General features: G+C 43.0%; 2 protein-coding genes across 3 annotated transcripts; both read left to right on the forward strand.

Annotated features, from left to right (window-relative positions):
* Positions 1 to 363: 363 nt before the first annotated feature.
* Positions 364 to 6,467, forward strand: LOC311153075 (putative 2-ketogluconate reductase; the record flags this gene model as incomplete). The annotated part of the gene is made up of 5 exons (XM_084204644.1): positions 364 to 745; positions 2,156 to 2,327; positions 5,008 to 5,186; positions 5,376 to 5,472; positions 6,311 to 6,467. The coding sequence occupies 5 exons, from the start codon at positions 364 to 366 to the stop codon at positions 6,465 to 6,467; spliced, it is 987 nt and encodes a 328-aa protein (XP_084060770.1).
* Positions 6,468 to 10,421: 3,954 nt separating this feature from the next.
* On the forward strand, positions 10,422 to 15,104 carry LOC311153067 (putative 2-ketogluconate reductase). 2 transcript variants are annotated; one of them, XM_084204622.1, is made up of 6 exons: positions 10,422 to 10,431; positions 11,402 to 11,786; positions 12,518 to 12,689; positions 13,666 to 13,844; positions 14,355 to 14,451; positions 14,825 to 15,104. In XM_084204622.1, exons 2-6 carry the CDS (start codon positions 11,405 to 11,407, stop codon positions 14,976 to 14,978), a joined length of 984 nt encoding a protein of 327 aa, XP_084060748.1. In that variant the 5' UTR covers positions 10,422 to 10,431; positions 11,402 to 11,404; the 3' UTR covers positions 14,979 to 15,104. The 2 variants fall into 2 exon arrangements, with proteins under 2 accessions (XP_084060748.1, XP_084060747.1); XM_084204621.1 differs by lacking the exon at positions 10,422 to 10,431 and adding an exon at positions 10,789 to 10,907.
* The last annotated feature ends 194 nt before the right edge of the window (positions 15,105 to 15,298 follow it).

The following is a 15,298-nucleotide window of genomic DNA, read 5'->3' on the forward strand; positions in this document are numbered from 1 at the left end:
TCTTTCTGTCCCTGGCAGCTGTCGGGGTGGCTCACTGTTGCGGACGGTGTCGGGAGCTACTCGGGCAGAGGAATTCCGCACCACAGCACAATATGAAATCTTAGATCACGAGGCCAGAACTTGTTCAGACTGATTATGTGAATACCTCTGTGTATGTATGTGAGCACCTGTGTGTGCAATTGGTAGCATATTTTAAAGACCTGTTTGCTTGTCTTGGTTTTCTTATCTTCCTTTGTGGTTTACGGGATCTCTTGACATAAATGTCGTGAAACAGGACATGGCAGTGATTATTCTTTAAAATGCCTGGAAATAATAGTATGTGTTTTTTCTGATACTTTGTGTCTTTCTTATTTTGTGCAGACCATGGAAGGAGGAGAACTACCTTGGCTCTTGGTAAATGAAATTGGTGGCGTACGTGGGATATTGCATAGCCATGTGCCATTCCTGAAGAAACATTTCCACCTTATCACCATGAAGGAATTTCTTGAAAACAGAAAGGATGTAGGCAAAAAGGTCCAAGCAATCTATTTGTGGTGGCACAAACCGGTCATCGACAAAGAGCTCCTCCAGAGCCTGCCAAACTTAAAAGTGATTGCGAATTCGGGGGTGGGGATGGATCACTTGGATCTGAAGCTTATAGCTAGCTTTGGTGTGAAGATGGCTAATGCTCCACATGCTGTTTCCAGCACCACAGCAGATACTGGGATGGCTTTGCTGCTAGCATCTGCTAGAAGACTCGTGGAAGGTAACATCTCAATTCTTTTGTGGCTTCTAAAAATAATACAAGATTTGCCTGCCATTAATTTGATTTTTCTTAGGGTTACCTGTAGTGCACATGGTTTTACATAAAATGTGAAAATGTAAATATGTTGGCTTGGCAAACAGAATAATAGGTATTTTAATATATTTTATGTATAATAGGTATACTTAAATTATTACATTAGGCATATATAGCATTCATTTCAAGAAGGTATAAATAAAACATGATAGCATTACAGTGCTATGACCAGAACTGGGGGATGCCAAAGATCAGATATCACTCAAGTCACAGGCTGGCAGAGGAACTTAGTGTGGGAGGCAGCAATGGGCTATAACAAGGTTAAATAGAATTGTGGGAGATCCTGAGTTGGAAGGAGCCCACAAAGCTGATACAAGCATGGGCATATTCTTGGAGAGTGAAATGTATTGGTGCATTTAAGGGACATTAGGGAGTAATAATAGGGGCAGCCTACTCCAGTTTTTGTTAATAGTGACCTTTCTAGTTTCATCAACAATTTTTTCTTGCTATTTTGTCAAATAGACCTACCCTTGGCTTGGTTAGAAAGCCTCTTTCTTCAGGAAAAAATCCTTCAGATATATCCTTTTTATATTTACCTGACTTTGACTTGCCATCTGTACTACAGGATTCATAGAAACTCAAAGGGGTTTGTGCCCCTCTGACTTGGTTTCTACCTCACAAAAGGGAGACAGTATAAACTTAAACTATCCCTGGTGGCATTTCTGATACTTCTGAGTTTTCTGATAGACTGAGCTTTTCCTGAGTAATTTTTTGTATCCTTTCACTATATTCTGCTTGTGTTTTAGAAAAGCTGGCAATATCAGAAGATTGAAATATCAAAAGGCTGTCACCTTGCAAGAGGTGCTGACACCGTGTACATAACTGTATTTTATGTGTTGTAGAACTATCCAGAATTATGCAGGTTTAACAGGTAATGACAGAAATTACCAAGTTGTGATTTTTAAAGAAGTCACACTTTTCTTTCCAAGGAGAGTGGCAGATGTGAAGAGGAAACTCAATACCTGGTGGTGTTCTCCACATGATATTTCAAACTCTGCATTGTATTTGGCAATAATTATTTCGATTGTTGATGAGAAGCAGGGCAATATTTTCATGAGTCTAAAGCAGTAATAAAATTTTGGAGGGATTATATCAAAAGGCTTTTTGTAGTATGGTGAGAATAAATTGGAATACCACATTTACATGTAGTACCTTAGGGCATTACCTAAGATGATACATTAAAAATCATGTGTTTGTAACCATTGAATGCTATAGTAGCACAACAAGTCCAGACTCCTTTGCCTTGTTCCTCTGTGTTAATAATTATTCATTTCTCATTTCCCATTCATTTCTCATATTTATATGTTTTTCTTGCAGTCCATAACATTTCAATTTCTTCAAGTATGGACTACTGTGAAGCTGATATTCTGGGAGTTAAAGTTGCTGGAGCTACTCTGGGGATCATTGGCATGGGCCGCATTGGGTACAAGATTGCTGTGAGAGCCAAAGCATTTGAAATGAACATTTTGTACCACAACAGGACGCGGAGGTAAAGATATGTTGTCTTGGTTTGGAAAGACAGGTGTCTGCTAAGGAAGGCAGGACCCTCTCCTGAAATGGAAAATATAACCAGCCCCCCCCCCCCCCCCGCCTCTGAATTGCTATAAATTTTAAATTGAGGGACTCTCAGGCAAAAAAAATATGGGAGCAGGGAATAACAGTTCTTTATTAGGGAAGAAATTAAAAAAATAAAATAAACAGTGCAGTAAACTAAAACAACACTGACAGAGTCAGAACACAACCTGACACCCTGTTGGTCAGGGTGTTGGTAGCACCCTATTGGAATTGTGGCTGCAGTCCTCCTGGAGTGTCAGGTGTGCTTCTGTTGGAGCAGTGATCCTGTAGATGGGTGTAGTCTTCCTCTGAAGATCCAGTGGAAGAAGAGGCAGTTGCTGTTCCTCTGGGAAATCCAGTGGGGAAGCCGTGCTGGCGTTCCAGAATCTCAAGGCTATATCAGGGTAGGAATGCTTGGCTCCTCCCTCTGGGCGGAGCATCTCACAATGGGATGCTGTAGTTCTTATCAGTCATGCAGTGACATTCAACAGCCTGTTATCAGCAGATGTCTCCCTGATGGAGGAGTGGGTGTGGAAGAGATAAGGAAATCTGCCCACTTAACAGAAGACAACTGCCATACAGATGGCAAATAGAATAAAACTTGCTTGGCAATCCAGGACATATGTCTTCACGCTAATTGCAGCAGAAACTCTTCCAGTATAGTCAGTATTTTCTTTTCAAGGAGTTATGTCAGAAATATAGCAAGAAATGAGGGAATAGGGCCAAGATTTAAACAAAAGGAAAAAAAAAAAAAGAATAGTTGCCTGAAATCAGTCCTGTAAAAGAATTCCTCAGTGATTAAACACTTGGAAACTTAATTTAGGTTTTATATTAGAAATTTCATGGTTTCTGCAGAAAAATGGAAATCAAGCTTATGGTTTTTATTCTTATCACATTGTAGTGTGGTGATGACATAACTCTATTTGTTGTTCGTTTTTTCCCCATATTTTGAAGTTCAGGGGGATATTTTGGAAACAGTGGCTGGAAACTAGGAAGCACATACTTGGCAAAATATGCCTGAGAGCGGTTCTTAAGAAAACCTTGTTTCTTCTCAAGCCAGTAGGAATTTTAGCAAGTATTTAACTGGATTTCACCCTTTATTTCTTGTCCCGCCTAGCTTGTGTATCTGGGAATCTGAACCTTGTCAGACATTCAGCACAGGGACTCTTCAATTTGAAGTGAGCAGGACCCCCATGAACAACTCAAGGCCTTTGCAATCAAGCATGGTGCAGATAATGAGCAGAGCAAATATTTACTGCTATAAACTATGCCCTACCCTGAGACAACTTTACTCCTCTGTGACTGGAGGCAGAAGCTGCAGTGCTAGGATGTGGCTTTCAGGGATTTTCTCCATAGGCAGACTGCTGGAGGAGGGTCATTGCTTTAGCTAGCTATAGGCAAATCACAAGGGTGAATGAGGCCAGGAATTTTTAGCCATGCTTGGCATTCCTGTTTCTTCAGAAAAACAGCTGAGCAAACTTACATTTAAAAGAAAGTACTCTTTAAAATACTTCAGAATTTCTTCACAAACCACAAAAAAAAATTTAAAAGGCACAAATTCCTTTATTATTTTTATGTGTATCATCCTCAACTCCCTCTGTTTATATTTTTCAGTTTTTAAAGTAATATTTATGTAAGAGTGCTGTGATGAATTATCAATGCACAGTGCAACAGAAATTACAAGTCTAAAGTATATTTAAAGTACATTTACACTTCAGCTTGTGTGCTGAATGAAGGTGCACTCTGCATGCTGCAAAACTGGCTGCAGTTCCATTCTATTCTTTTCCCCACTTACTCTTTGGTCGTTAGCCTGAAAAAAAACAGTGAATGCATTTGTTTGGAGACCAAATTAGATAGGTCAAAGTTAAATTGAAGTTGTTTTCTTAGTGTGACCTCTATTTCTAGATTAGGGAGGAGATAACTTAAAGCCCTTCTCTTGCAACCAGAAGCAGATGATTGTACACATGATCTCCTATCATTACTTCTTTATTTCCCAAAGTTCAGACAGCTCTATTTACAAAGAATGTGAGAAATGGCAAGTATTCTTCTGCACTGTGAAAAGTTAAAACTAAAAATCTGGTTACTCTGGAAACTTTTTCTGCTGAACACTTTACTCTATGAATGTCCTGGGGTAGCTGGAGCCTGGCAAAGGACTGCCTTGCTGATTTCACTCATAAAAAAATGACAGGCTTACTGGGAGTGACAACAGGATGAGGACCATGCCATGCCCAGAGCATGCATGGGTGGGTTCTAGTGAATACCACTCCCCTGGTTTGAGCAGTGATTGCATCCTTTGAGGTGTAGAGGGGATCCTGGAGAATGGATTGTGTGCTGCCATCTGCTTCAGTACTCAGCCTTAGTGCCTTTGCAGACTTCATAAGAAGCCCTTGGATTCCTGCACTGGAGTGGCTGAGAGGCAGGCATGCAATCTATCCTGTGCTGTAGGGCCTGAAGGTCTCCAGAAAGATCTACACACTGAGCTGAGGGTAAATTCACATCTGTTTGCCACCTGTTTGCTATATGGATGTGATAATCAGATCCTTTAATTTGTTTGTATTCTGGTGATAGCATTGAAGAAAATGTTTCCATGACTGAAATGCTTTTTTCCCCACCAGGAAAGTGCAGGAGGAGCAAGCTGTCGGTGCCACTTACTGCAAAACGATAGATAGCTTGCTCCAGCAGGCAGATTTTGTGATGCTGGTGGTGAGCCTGACACCTCAGACACACAAGCTGATTGGGAAAAGAGAGCTGGAGCTGATGAAACCCACAGCTACCCTCATTAACATCAGCCGAGGTATCCAGATCCACTGGCTGGCCTCAGAGCGTGGTCCTGCTGTGTCCCACAGCGCCGTGCTGCATCCAGCACAGCTGGGGCTCATGGCGAGGGTCATCAGGAAATTGCTCCCTCTCCCCTTCCCTTCTCTCTTTGCTCCTTGCTCTTTACCTGCCAGGTGCACTCAGGGACACTCTCATTCCCCCCCAGGTGCAGTAGTTGACCAAGAGGCGCTGGTGGCAGCTCTGCAGACCGGGGTCATCAGGGCCGCGGCTTTGGATGTCACCTCCCCAGAGCCACTGCCCAGGTTGCTGTCTCTGCTTATTCCTCGGGAAGGGTGGGGGAGCCCTGCTGAGGCCAGAGGCATCCCTGCCAGCAGGCAGGAAGCTGGCCCACTGCCCCTGGCATGAGTTTGGATAAAAGGGCCCTGAATGGGAATAGGATGCAGCCCAGACACGGGCTGATAACAGACAAAAGGGAAGCCTGAGAGCCAGGAAACAGCAGGAGGCAGGGAAAGCATTTAAACCAAGTCCTTAGAATCACCCCCTGAAGCTGCAGCAGTGCTTCACTTGCAAATTGCTTTATTAGAAAGTGCAGCTTGCCAGTTTTAGTGGGTGGAAGCTGCTCGAGGCTGTAAGACCTGCTGCATAGGCAGGAGGTATCCTTTTCCATAGGCTTCTTTCCACCATACAAGGCTGAAGTACTGCAAACTTCTTGGGCCCAGAGGCTGCTTAGCTTCTCTAAAAAGACTGCTCTACCAGGATGGTGCCTTTTGGAGTTAACTGTGCTGGCTGCATTTTGGGTTGTGGGGAGTTTGGTCTTGTTATGTCTGTATGCAAATAACTACAGCTCAGACTATTGTGTAAGGTGAATGTGTCAGGAGGGCTTAATCCTCTCTTCTGACATAGTGCAAATTGCTGCCTCATGGCAGAAGTGTTTCTGGAGAGAAGAGCTACTTGGGAAGTCTTTTCTTGTCCTATTACAGTCCAAAATTACTTCAATATAGGTGCTCAGGTTCTGTGGGGCTAAGTGGCACTTGAGAAGTTGTATCAAATTAACTTTAAATACTGTGCAAAAGCTAAAGTAAGACTCCTCTTTATTTAGATGAACAATAATAGTTAACTCTTTTTTTTCTTTTCTTCCAGAGATCACGCATTGTTAAAATTAAAGAACGTCATTATAACACCTCACCTTGGCATTAAAACAGACAAGGCTACCTACATGATAACAGAGGAAGCAGTTGAAAACATACTAGCAGCCCTGAATGGTCTTCCCCTACCCAGTGAAGTGCTCCCCAGCTGATGTGTGAAAGGATATTGCATATCTTTTTATTCTTCTCTTTGTCCTTTTATTCTTATCTTTCCCCTGCACATCAGCTCCAAAGATCTTTTTAAATACCAGAATGTCCATGCACCTCACTAAAGCTTGGAAGGAAACAGTTTGCCATCGTGTCAGTTGTGTTTATATAGTTTCTGTTGTCTGATACAAGTCCGAAAGGCAAACAAACCAACACCCAAAGTGGCAGTGCTTTGCTTTTTGTTATGTAGTGTGACTGTATGAATAGTATGATTATTTATCCATAAAATTTATTTTACGGATAAATAAAAGTTGCAAAGTTGCCATTAAGTTCAGCCAGGATTTTGCCTGGAGCCTTAAACGTCTTTACAGAGCCTTTGTCTTGCAGGTGTGCTGGCCAAAATACACCTAGTCCCATCACTTTTGCAGCTCCAGGAAACAAGACATTGCAGCTTTTCAGGCAAGAATTTCAAGACTGCCCCAGGGGCCTCCCTGCTCTCTGAGGTACAGGTGCCCAGAACACATTTCATTGTCACATGTATAACCTTGAAAAAATAAGTTAAATTTATTCCAAAATAAAAGGCTAAGCAATAAATTACAGAGCTGAAAAACAAGCTAACTATACAATAAAAGAGAAAAGAAAAAAAAAATGCTTTTTCTTAGATCAATATCCTAAAACTGCAAAAAACACCCAAAGCTTTTGCACATACAAACTTCTCAAGAAGTGAAGAAGCAAACAAAATCAGATACAGTACTTCACATCTACTTAAACAATTGTACATGTTTGGCATTTGCTTGGAGTTTTACTCCTAAATCTGCAGATATTCCAAGAATCTGGGCTGATTAGCTTCAGAAGTGCTCCCTCAAGCCAGTGGGGTGCTTTAGAAGGGAAGACACATCTGCCTGTCAGTCACTGAAGTGATGAGTTGGTCTACACACAATCTCATGATTAATGAAGGTGGATCCAAAAATGCAATGGCCACATGAGAGAAGAGATGATCCGTCATAGTTCACTCCATTGATTCAGGTTTTTTGAAATATTTCGATGTGCAAAAAGTACATGATCTGGAATAAAGTGCTGATACAGAGGTCTATTGGGAAAGCTGGCCTTACCTACAGCAACTAGACAGGCTGAGACCAAATAACACTTTATGATAGTTTATAGCCACTGAAAACAAGTGCATCACTTGGTTTGGCCTTGCCTAAAGATTTCCTGCCTCAGCTGTTTTGCCTGTAATAAAACACTGCCTTATAGAACTTAATGTAGACATAGGAAATGTATGTCTTTATCCAGCGTCATGCTTAAGCTGTTCTGTGCAACCCAGCTGAGAAATCTATGCATTACATTGTACAAAAGTCTTTTAGGGTAAGGCAATACTTCAAAGCCTAATGCTAAGAAACAACTATTATGCAAGTGCCTTATTAACACTCCAGGCATCGGCTCACCCTGCAGGATTACACGGATACCAACAGCAATGTTTAATGATGGGGATGAAGTCCACAGACTATGCAATACTTCTCTCTACATAACCACAGACCTCACTCATTTTGGTGCTCTGTACAGTGCTGGTATATCAGATCCCTTTCTGTAAAAGAAAACTAGCACACGGCAACGATGTACACACAGTGAAATTCAGCTTAACACACTACATGGAGGTCTATAAGGTAGTCTACAAACTAAATATACTTAGAACATGAGAGTGCACTGGTGCAATTGACAACTTCTTTTCACATATGATGTTAAACAGATATAACTTCTGTAGAGCTGTATCAGTTCCTGACCTATAGCTTGAAAATTGGATATTAAGTTTCACAAAACAGCTTTAAAAACATCTGATTCTCTCCACATCTAACTATATAATACACCCATTTTCTTTACATTTGATACATATGTCCTGGATTTTTTCTTAGAGTAACATTCTTTGTTATTTTTTTGGCTCCTCTGACTAATTCCTCTTTCGTTTTGTTCATTCAAATTTGTGGATTTCATATCCAAAGGTAAACACTACTGTGTTGCCCTCCCAAAGGTTTTTCTTTACCTTCAAGACTAAAATGTGGTAGGTCTCCTTCCTCAGACTTGTGTCTTTGAGAGGGACTTTACAAGAGTCCTTCAATCTCAGGTGAGCAGTAAATTAAAAGTTTACTCATTACAATCTTACCACTGAAGCAGTTTGGAAGCTTTGGACGTGAAAGAAGCAATGTGTAATCATTTTATGTTTGTTGTTTTTTTTTTTTTAAAGGAAGAAAATGCCAGTAAACCTAACTAAGAATCCAGTTAACATTTTGTAACTCCATATTGCTAGTTAATTAATTTTTGCTTTAAAGTTTAACTGTTTGAACTTGAAATTAATGTAAGCAACTGATACTCAAAAATCATCACCAGGATAACAAGAACAGTTTATGGTTTTGTGTAATTGATATTGTTATTGTATTTTTTTAATTAATAATTTTATAGAGGATTGGTGTTAAACTTGACTGTCTTCGTGTTCAGCATATCAAAGTGTATTTGACCAAATTCAAGATGCCAGCATTTTGTAATCCATTTCTTTTGAAAAGCACTACAATAGTCAGGAGAGGCACAGCAGCCCCTACGGCTGGTTATTCCGTAGCGTGAAAGGAGAAAGATCCTTGGATGCCCATAGCAGTGGTGTGTCCTGGCTCCTGAGCTGCTGTGACCTCAGAAACCAGGCATCCTCCCCCGGGGATTATGACCACCTGCACAGCAAGGGGAATCACTTCAGCACAGCTTTTGTGAACTGAGAACTAAAGCTGTACTTCCTAGTGCGCATCTCTGGATATGGAGATGGAGGGAGGTGGTTCTTTCCCTCTATTCTGCTCTTGTGGGATCCCACCTGGAATGTTGCATCCAGCCCTGGGGTCCTCAGCACAAAAAAGATGTGAACCTATTGAATAGGGTCCAGAGAAGGCCACTAAGTTATCACAGGATTGGAGAATCACTACTAAGAAGACAAAATGGGAGGGTTGGCGTTGTTCAGCCTGGAGAAGGGAAGGCTCAGAGGAGACCTTATAGCAACCTTACAGTTAGCTAAAGGGGGACTGCAAGAGAGCTGGAGGAGGACTCTTCACAAATAGTGACAGAATGGCCTTCAATTGAAGGAGAGTAGGTTTAGGTTAGGTAGTAGAACGGAGAAGATTAGGAAGAAATGTCCTCTTTGAGGATAATGAGGCAACAGAGCAGATTGCACAGAGGAGTTGTAGATGCCCCATCCCTACCAATGTTCAAGACCGCGTTGGATGGGGCTCAGCGACACGGTCTAGTGAAAGGTGTCCCTGCCTGTGGCAGGGGGTTTGGAAATAGATGGGCTTTAAGGTCCATTCCAACCAAAATCATTCTGTGATTCTATGACATAGAGCAAGTAACCTTGTCAGAAAAATTCTCACATATTCTCAGCTGAAGTTGACACAGGACTGCCTGTAGCTGAGCTAAAATCTCAGGTGTCCAAGTACCTGAGCCTGCCCCAGCTGCTTAGGTCTCAAAGTGAGTTTTTGAAGGTATTCCTAGAATCATATACATTGGAAAAGACCTTCATTTGTACTGTGAGAGCTGTCACTGGGGTCTGTCGGTCAGAGACAACTCTTCATCTTATGTTAATTCATGTGTACAGACTGTAATGATCAGCAGAAAGGCCAGACCACGTCCGGTTTTCAAAGACAGTACGGAAAACACAGCATGCAGGACGTTAATGCAAAATCCCGACTGTACTGAAATCACGAACAGCACAGAAACACTCCTACAAAAACACAGAATCACTCGTGAGCTCCCCTTGCTCTCTCTGGGGCCCCCGAGGGATTGGGGTCCCCGTGCCCTGGCACCGCCTCTCCTCCCCGCAGGCCCGGCGGGCTGCCCGGGCGGGGTGCGGGCGGCCGGGCAGTGCCCGCCTCGGCGGCCGCTCCCGCTCCGCCCCCGCGGTGCGACTGGGACGGCCGGGGCGGCGGCACGGCGGGCGCGGTGAGTGCGAGCGGCACCGCGGGACCCCCGCCGGCACCACCTGTGCCGGGCGGCTCCGGGGGCGGCACCGGGCGGGGGGCACGGGGCTCCCGCGGTCCTGCGGGATCCCGCCCGGGCTGGCAGCGGGAGGGATCTCGACCGTTCCCAGCCGTCCTTCAGGGCTGGACAGAGCCCGCGGCCGCCGCTCCAGCTCCCTCCTATCTTTAGCCCCAGCCCCAGGCCCGCCGGGACAGCGGAAAGCGCTCAGTCCGCCCTGGGCAGGGAGAACTTCCCGGCACACCGCGCTCCGGGGCGGGTGGCCGGGGCACAGAGCGGGGAGCTGGCCCGGCGGTGCCGGAGCGGTGCGGGAGCATTGCCCCTCGCAATGAGGGGGGCTCGGCTTTAACCTGAGATTACAGCCTTGGCTCTTTGCAGAGTCAGCAGAGTGAAGAGTTGGCAAAGCACTGAAAGAGACTGAAGAAAGAAAGAAAGAAAGGGTAAACTTACGTTCATGGGTAACTCCAAAGTTCATAGTTGATAATTTATAGCTCTGTTATATTAAATAAGATTTTTACTGAGATAATCTCATCAATGACAATTGTTTAATATAATTGTAGAAGTAGCAGAATTTGCAGACTAAAGATACCTTTCCACTCACATGGCCACATTCTTAAATTATCAAGACTTTGGCTTTAAATATTGAACACTGAACAGGAGTAACAACTGGTTGCTCATTTGATTAAGTGTTAGCATGCTTGGCATGCCAGAAATGTTTTCTTATTAACAAGATTACATAGAAATTGAACATCCCTCTGAATAACACAGGGAGAACCCAAAAGTCTTCTGCATGTGAGAGTGGTTATCTTTAGCCAAATCCTTCATCAAGTGGGAAAACAGCACATAATTGACCCAATCATTTCCTGGTTTTTAGAAAAAAAGGTATAATGGATCACTTCAGATCATGTCCTTTTGGTTCTCTTTGCTTTCGTAGGGCATGGAGAGTCAGGAACTGCCTTATGTGCTAGTTGACTCTATAGGAGGGAGGCTTGGAGTATATGAAGACCATCTTGGATTTCTGAAGAAACGTTTTCATCTCATCACCATGAAAGAATATCTTGAAAACAAGACATTTCTCAGCAAAAAGATCAGAGCCATCTATCTGTGGTATCACAAACCAGCTATTACTGAAGAGCTGCTCCAGGGCTTACCTAACTTGAAGGTAGTTGCAAGTGCTGGAGTGGGAATAGACCACTTGGACCTGAAACTCCTCTCCAGCTATGGTGTGAAGGTGTCCAATACTCCATTTATTGTTTCCACTGACACTGCAGACATGGGGATGGCTTTGTTGCTGGCATCTTCCAGGAGAATTGTGGAAGGTAATAACTTAAAATGGTCTTAGTTTTTTCATAGAAAAGATGACTTCAAAACATGCAGAAAATTAGTGCTGATGCAAAAGTAAGCTTAACACTAGAAATATGGGAAATAGGGGCAAAGGAAGAAGTTAAGACAAATCTGTCTTGTTGACAATAACTGGCATCCTATTTCCAAACTGGCATATTGGCAAGGTAGAGTTGTTCCTTCTTTGGACAGCTCTAAATTCAGGCCTCTTCTCCCTCAGCCCACAGCCACTTATTCATTGTACTTGTTCATTGCAGTCTTGCTTTTCAAGTTGCAATAAAAGGGGATTAAAAGAATGTATTCTCAAGGAGGCTTGAAGCCTGTCTTTGCCAAGCTGCTATGTATCCGAGTCATTAGGAACAAGAAATCTGCCCACCATGCTCTGTGTTTCTTTTTCCTGCCAACCTCAGTGTATCTGTGAGGAGGCTGGGAACCAGCTGGCCTTACTGCTGCTTTGGCCTTACCTTCCTTGCTTCCTTTCTTGCCAAAGAGAGGCTGGGTGGGTATGTTTCTCTGCTGAGCAGGAAATCAGTGTCAGCAGTCCTGTGTACAGTGCAGCATTACTCACTTCTTGTCCAGAAACATGATCGCAATACATTACTGCTCCTGTGTTTCTACCTAGTCCTATGATAAAAAGTTTGTGTGTGGGGGAAGTAACAGATGCTGGAACATCCCTTAGATTGCATAATTCTTCTTTTGTTCTTCCGAGGCCATGAGATGGCAGTCTCCCCTGACACAGAGTATTTCCCTGTTGACTGGCTGGGGGTTGAGGTTTCTGGAGCAACCCTGGGGATCCTGGGAATGGGCAAAATTGGTTACAAAGTGGCTGAAAGAGCCAAAGCCTTTGAAATGAAGATTTTGTACCACAACAGAAATCAGAGGTAAAGCTTGTTGCAGTTCTAAGGCAACTCTGTCACTCCTTTTATGTGTTATTTGTACTTCTCACTGCGCTTTCACTTTTTACAGTGCTCTTTATTTTAAGTGGAAAAGTACATACACGTATTCCAATTTGGTCATTAATTTCCCAATTTATACAGAAAGAAAGTCAGGAAGGAATGGGAGAGATACACCTCACTGTTCTCCCCATTAGCTGGGGCTCCTGACTTCTTCCTGTCATGGTTGTGACATTGGAAAGGAGAAAACTGGGAGGACTTAACTCCCGTGATTTAGGTGAGGCAGGGATTCAGGCAGAGACATCTCACCCTTCCAAAGCCATGTAACAATAAAGGGCCAGACTTGCCAGTCTGTTTGCTGTCTTCTAGATGAGGTGTGTGTGCTCTGTGCTCCCATCAGGCACATTCCATTCTTTTTTTTTTTGTGGGAATTTGATGAGAGCCAGCCAACCTCGTCCTGATACAGATCGAGTGCGCCAGCAGGTCCTGCAGCGTGTGGTTTCAGTGAATCAGCACTGATGCACAGCACAATCAGGGTGTTGCTGACATAGATTTGGGAAGTTTTAATCCCTGCTCTGTCTTGTGTGTTTCCTCAGTAATTTTCACATCACTTACTTAAATTACTTAATTTTCACAAGACATCAGTCTTGCTTTTTGGGTAGGAAAAGAATCCCCATTATTAGCAGAAATTGTGACACAAAGGCATTTGGTTTATCATTTATTCAGTGCATTTATATGATAGCCATTTCTTACTTTCCATCCCCACCATACTGCACATTTGTGTACAGTTCACTTGGTATTGTGGGAAGTAGCTTGATTTCTTTTTTTACTGAGTTTCAGACAAGCAGCTAACTGCTTTGCACTACACAGCAAAGATAACAATAAATAAATATTTCTCTACTGTTGATTTGATATTTCCCTTGTTTCTTGCTACTGCAGTTTAATTTTGGGATTTTTCCTTCAGAAAAAAGGAAGAAGAAAATGCTGTTGGAGCTGTTTACTGTAAGAAGATAGATGATTTGCTCCAGCAGTCAGATTTTGTGTTATTGGCTGTGACCCTAACTCCACAGACACACAAACTGATTGGGAAGAGGGAGTTGGAGCTGATGAAACCCACTGCTACTCTTATTAATATCAGCAGAGGTAAGGTGCAGAATAAACAAAACTGCATTCAAGTTTGGTGGCATGACAAGTCCTGGGAAAACCTCTAATACAGAGTCTGTCCCTCTGAAATTTTCTGTAAATTTTCTGATTATTAGTTTATTTAGACACCCATGGCCATATCTCAGTAAAATATTTAAGTGTTCCCATAATAATGAGAAAGTAGATCTCCGAAATGTTAGTGACCTTGGAGTGTTAGAAGCCCATGTGTATTCATATATCTCCTACTTAAGCCTTTTAGTTATTTAATGCAGTGCTGTTGCTCACACACATTAGAGTGGCACAGCTTACTCTGACACCTGGCGCTCTGTTTCATTCTGCTAATTCCCTGATGCACATACCCAGGCTTCCCACCCCCACTCCACCACACTCCACTGCTGCTTCTGCACTGTGACCATGGCCTGCCTGTTTGCCTGACCACTTCACCCAAAAGCATACTGAGAGGACAGTAAGGATCATGAAAATAAACATATCCTTCTTACTGTAACCCAGGTCTGATAGTGGATCAGGATGCTTTGGTGGAAGCCCTTCAAAACAAAGTTATTAAGGCAGCTGCTCTGGATGTGACATATCCTGAACCTTTGCCAAGGTAGGACATGTATTTATGTTAAAAGTAAAAGGGTGTATGTGTGATGTTCAAACTAAGTAAAATTTTGTGAGTGTGTGAGAAGTTGCGTAATTTTATTAGTAGGAGTACATGAGGTATATGCACTGGTCCTGCTGAAACCATGTCCCTAATCCTGTTCCAGCCAAATAAAATTCACACTCACTCATTTGGAGGATTTGTTGCATAAAACCCCACCAAGCTAGGCATCACTTTGAACTCCTCTGAATATACTTGGGTTGTGCAATTGGGTTTTGTTTTATTTTTAATTATTATTTCCCTGGCAGCCTGCAGTACTGATGAAATACCGATGAATATGCTGTGAGTGACTAGTTCAGCGTTTCTTTTCCTCTCCCAGGGATCACCCCTTGTTAAAGCTGAAGAATGTTATAATAACTCCTCACATCGGAAGTGCCACCAAGAAGACGCGCTGGGTTATGATGGAGGAAATGGCAGAGAGCATAGAGGCGGGCCTGGCAGGTCTCCCTATCCCTCGCGAGGTGCTGCCCTAAAGCAGCTTGCATTTAGGATTAATGCCATCAGTGCAGGAGCAGCAATTTGATCACTTTTCATGTAATTACTTCGTGTAATTTCGTGCTATGCTGATAAAATATATAAATCACGGGTTCAATTTATTTAAATACCCAGCAGCAGTTCTGTGTGGAAAAGTGCAGTGTTTTGTCTTGATCTTCAATGGAAAACTCCAGAGCACAGAGTCTTGCCTCCGTGTCATTTACTTTCCTCGCATCCCCTTAGAGCTGTTCCGAATGAAGGACATGTAAATCGTGTCTCAGAGGGACGGCCCGCCCGGCACAGCCCCAAGCGCAGCCGG

Source organism: Fringilla coelebs (assembly GCF_963513975.1).
Source record: "Fringilla coelebs genome assembly, chromosome: 1".
NCBI classification, from domain to species: domain Eukaryota; kingdom Metazoa; phylum Chordata; class Aves; order Passeriformes; family Fringillidae; genus Fringilla; species Fringilla coelebs.

Excerpts from the sequence above, each read along its gene's own strand:
- LOC311153067 (XM_084204622.1), top strand. The coding sequence starts at position 11,405 with ATGGAGAGTCAGGAACTGCCTTATGTGCTAGTTGACTCTATAGGAGGG. Across the intron at positions 13,845-14,354 it reads TCTTATTAATATCAGCAGAG|GTCTGATAGTGGATCAGGAT; the intron begins GTAAGGTGCAGA and ends ACTGTAACCCAG. Across the intron at positions 14,452-14,824 it reads TATCCTGAACCTTTGCCAAG|GGATCACCCCTTGTTAAAGC; the intron begins GTAGGACATGTA and ends TTCCTCTCCCAG.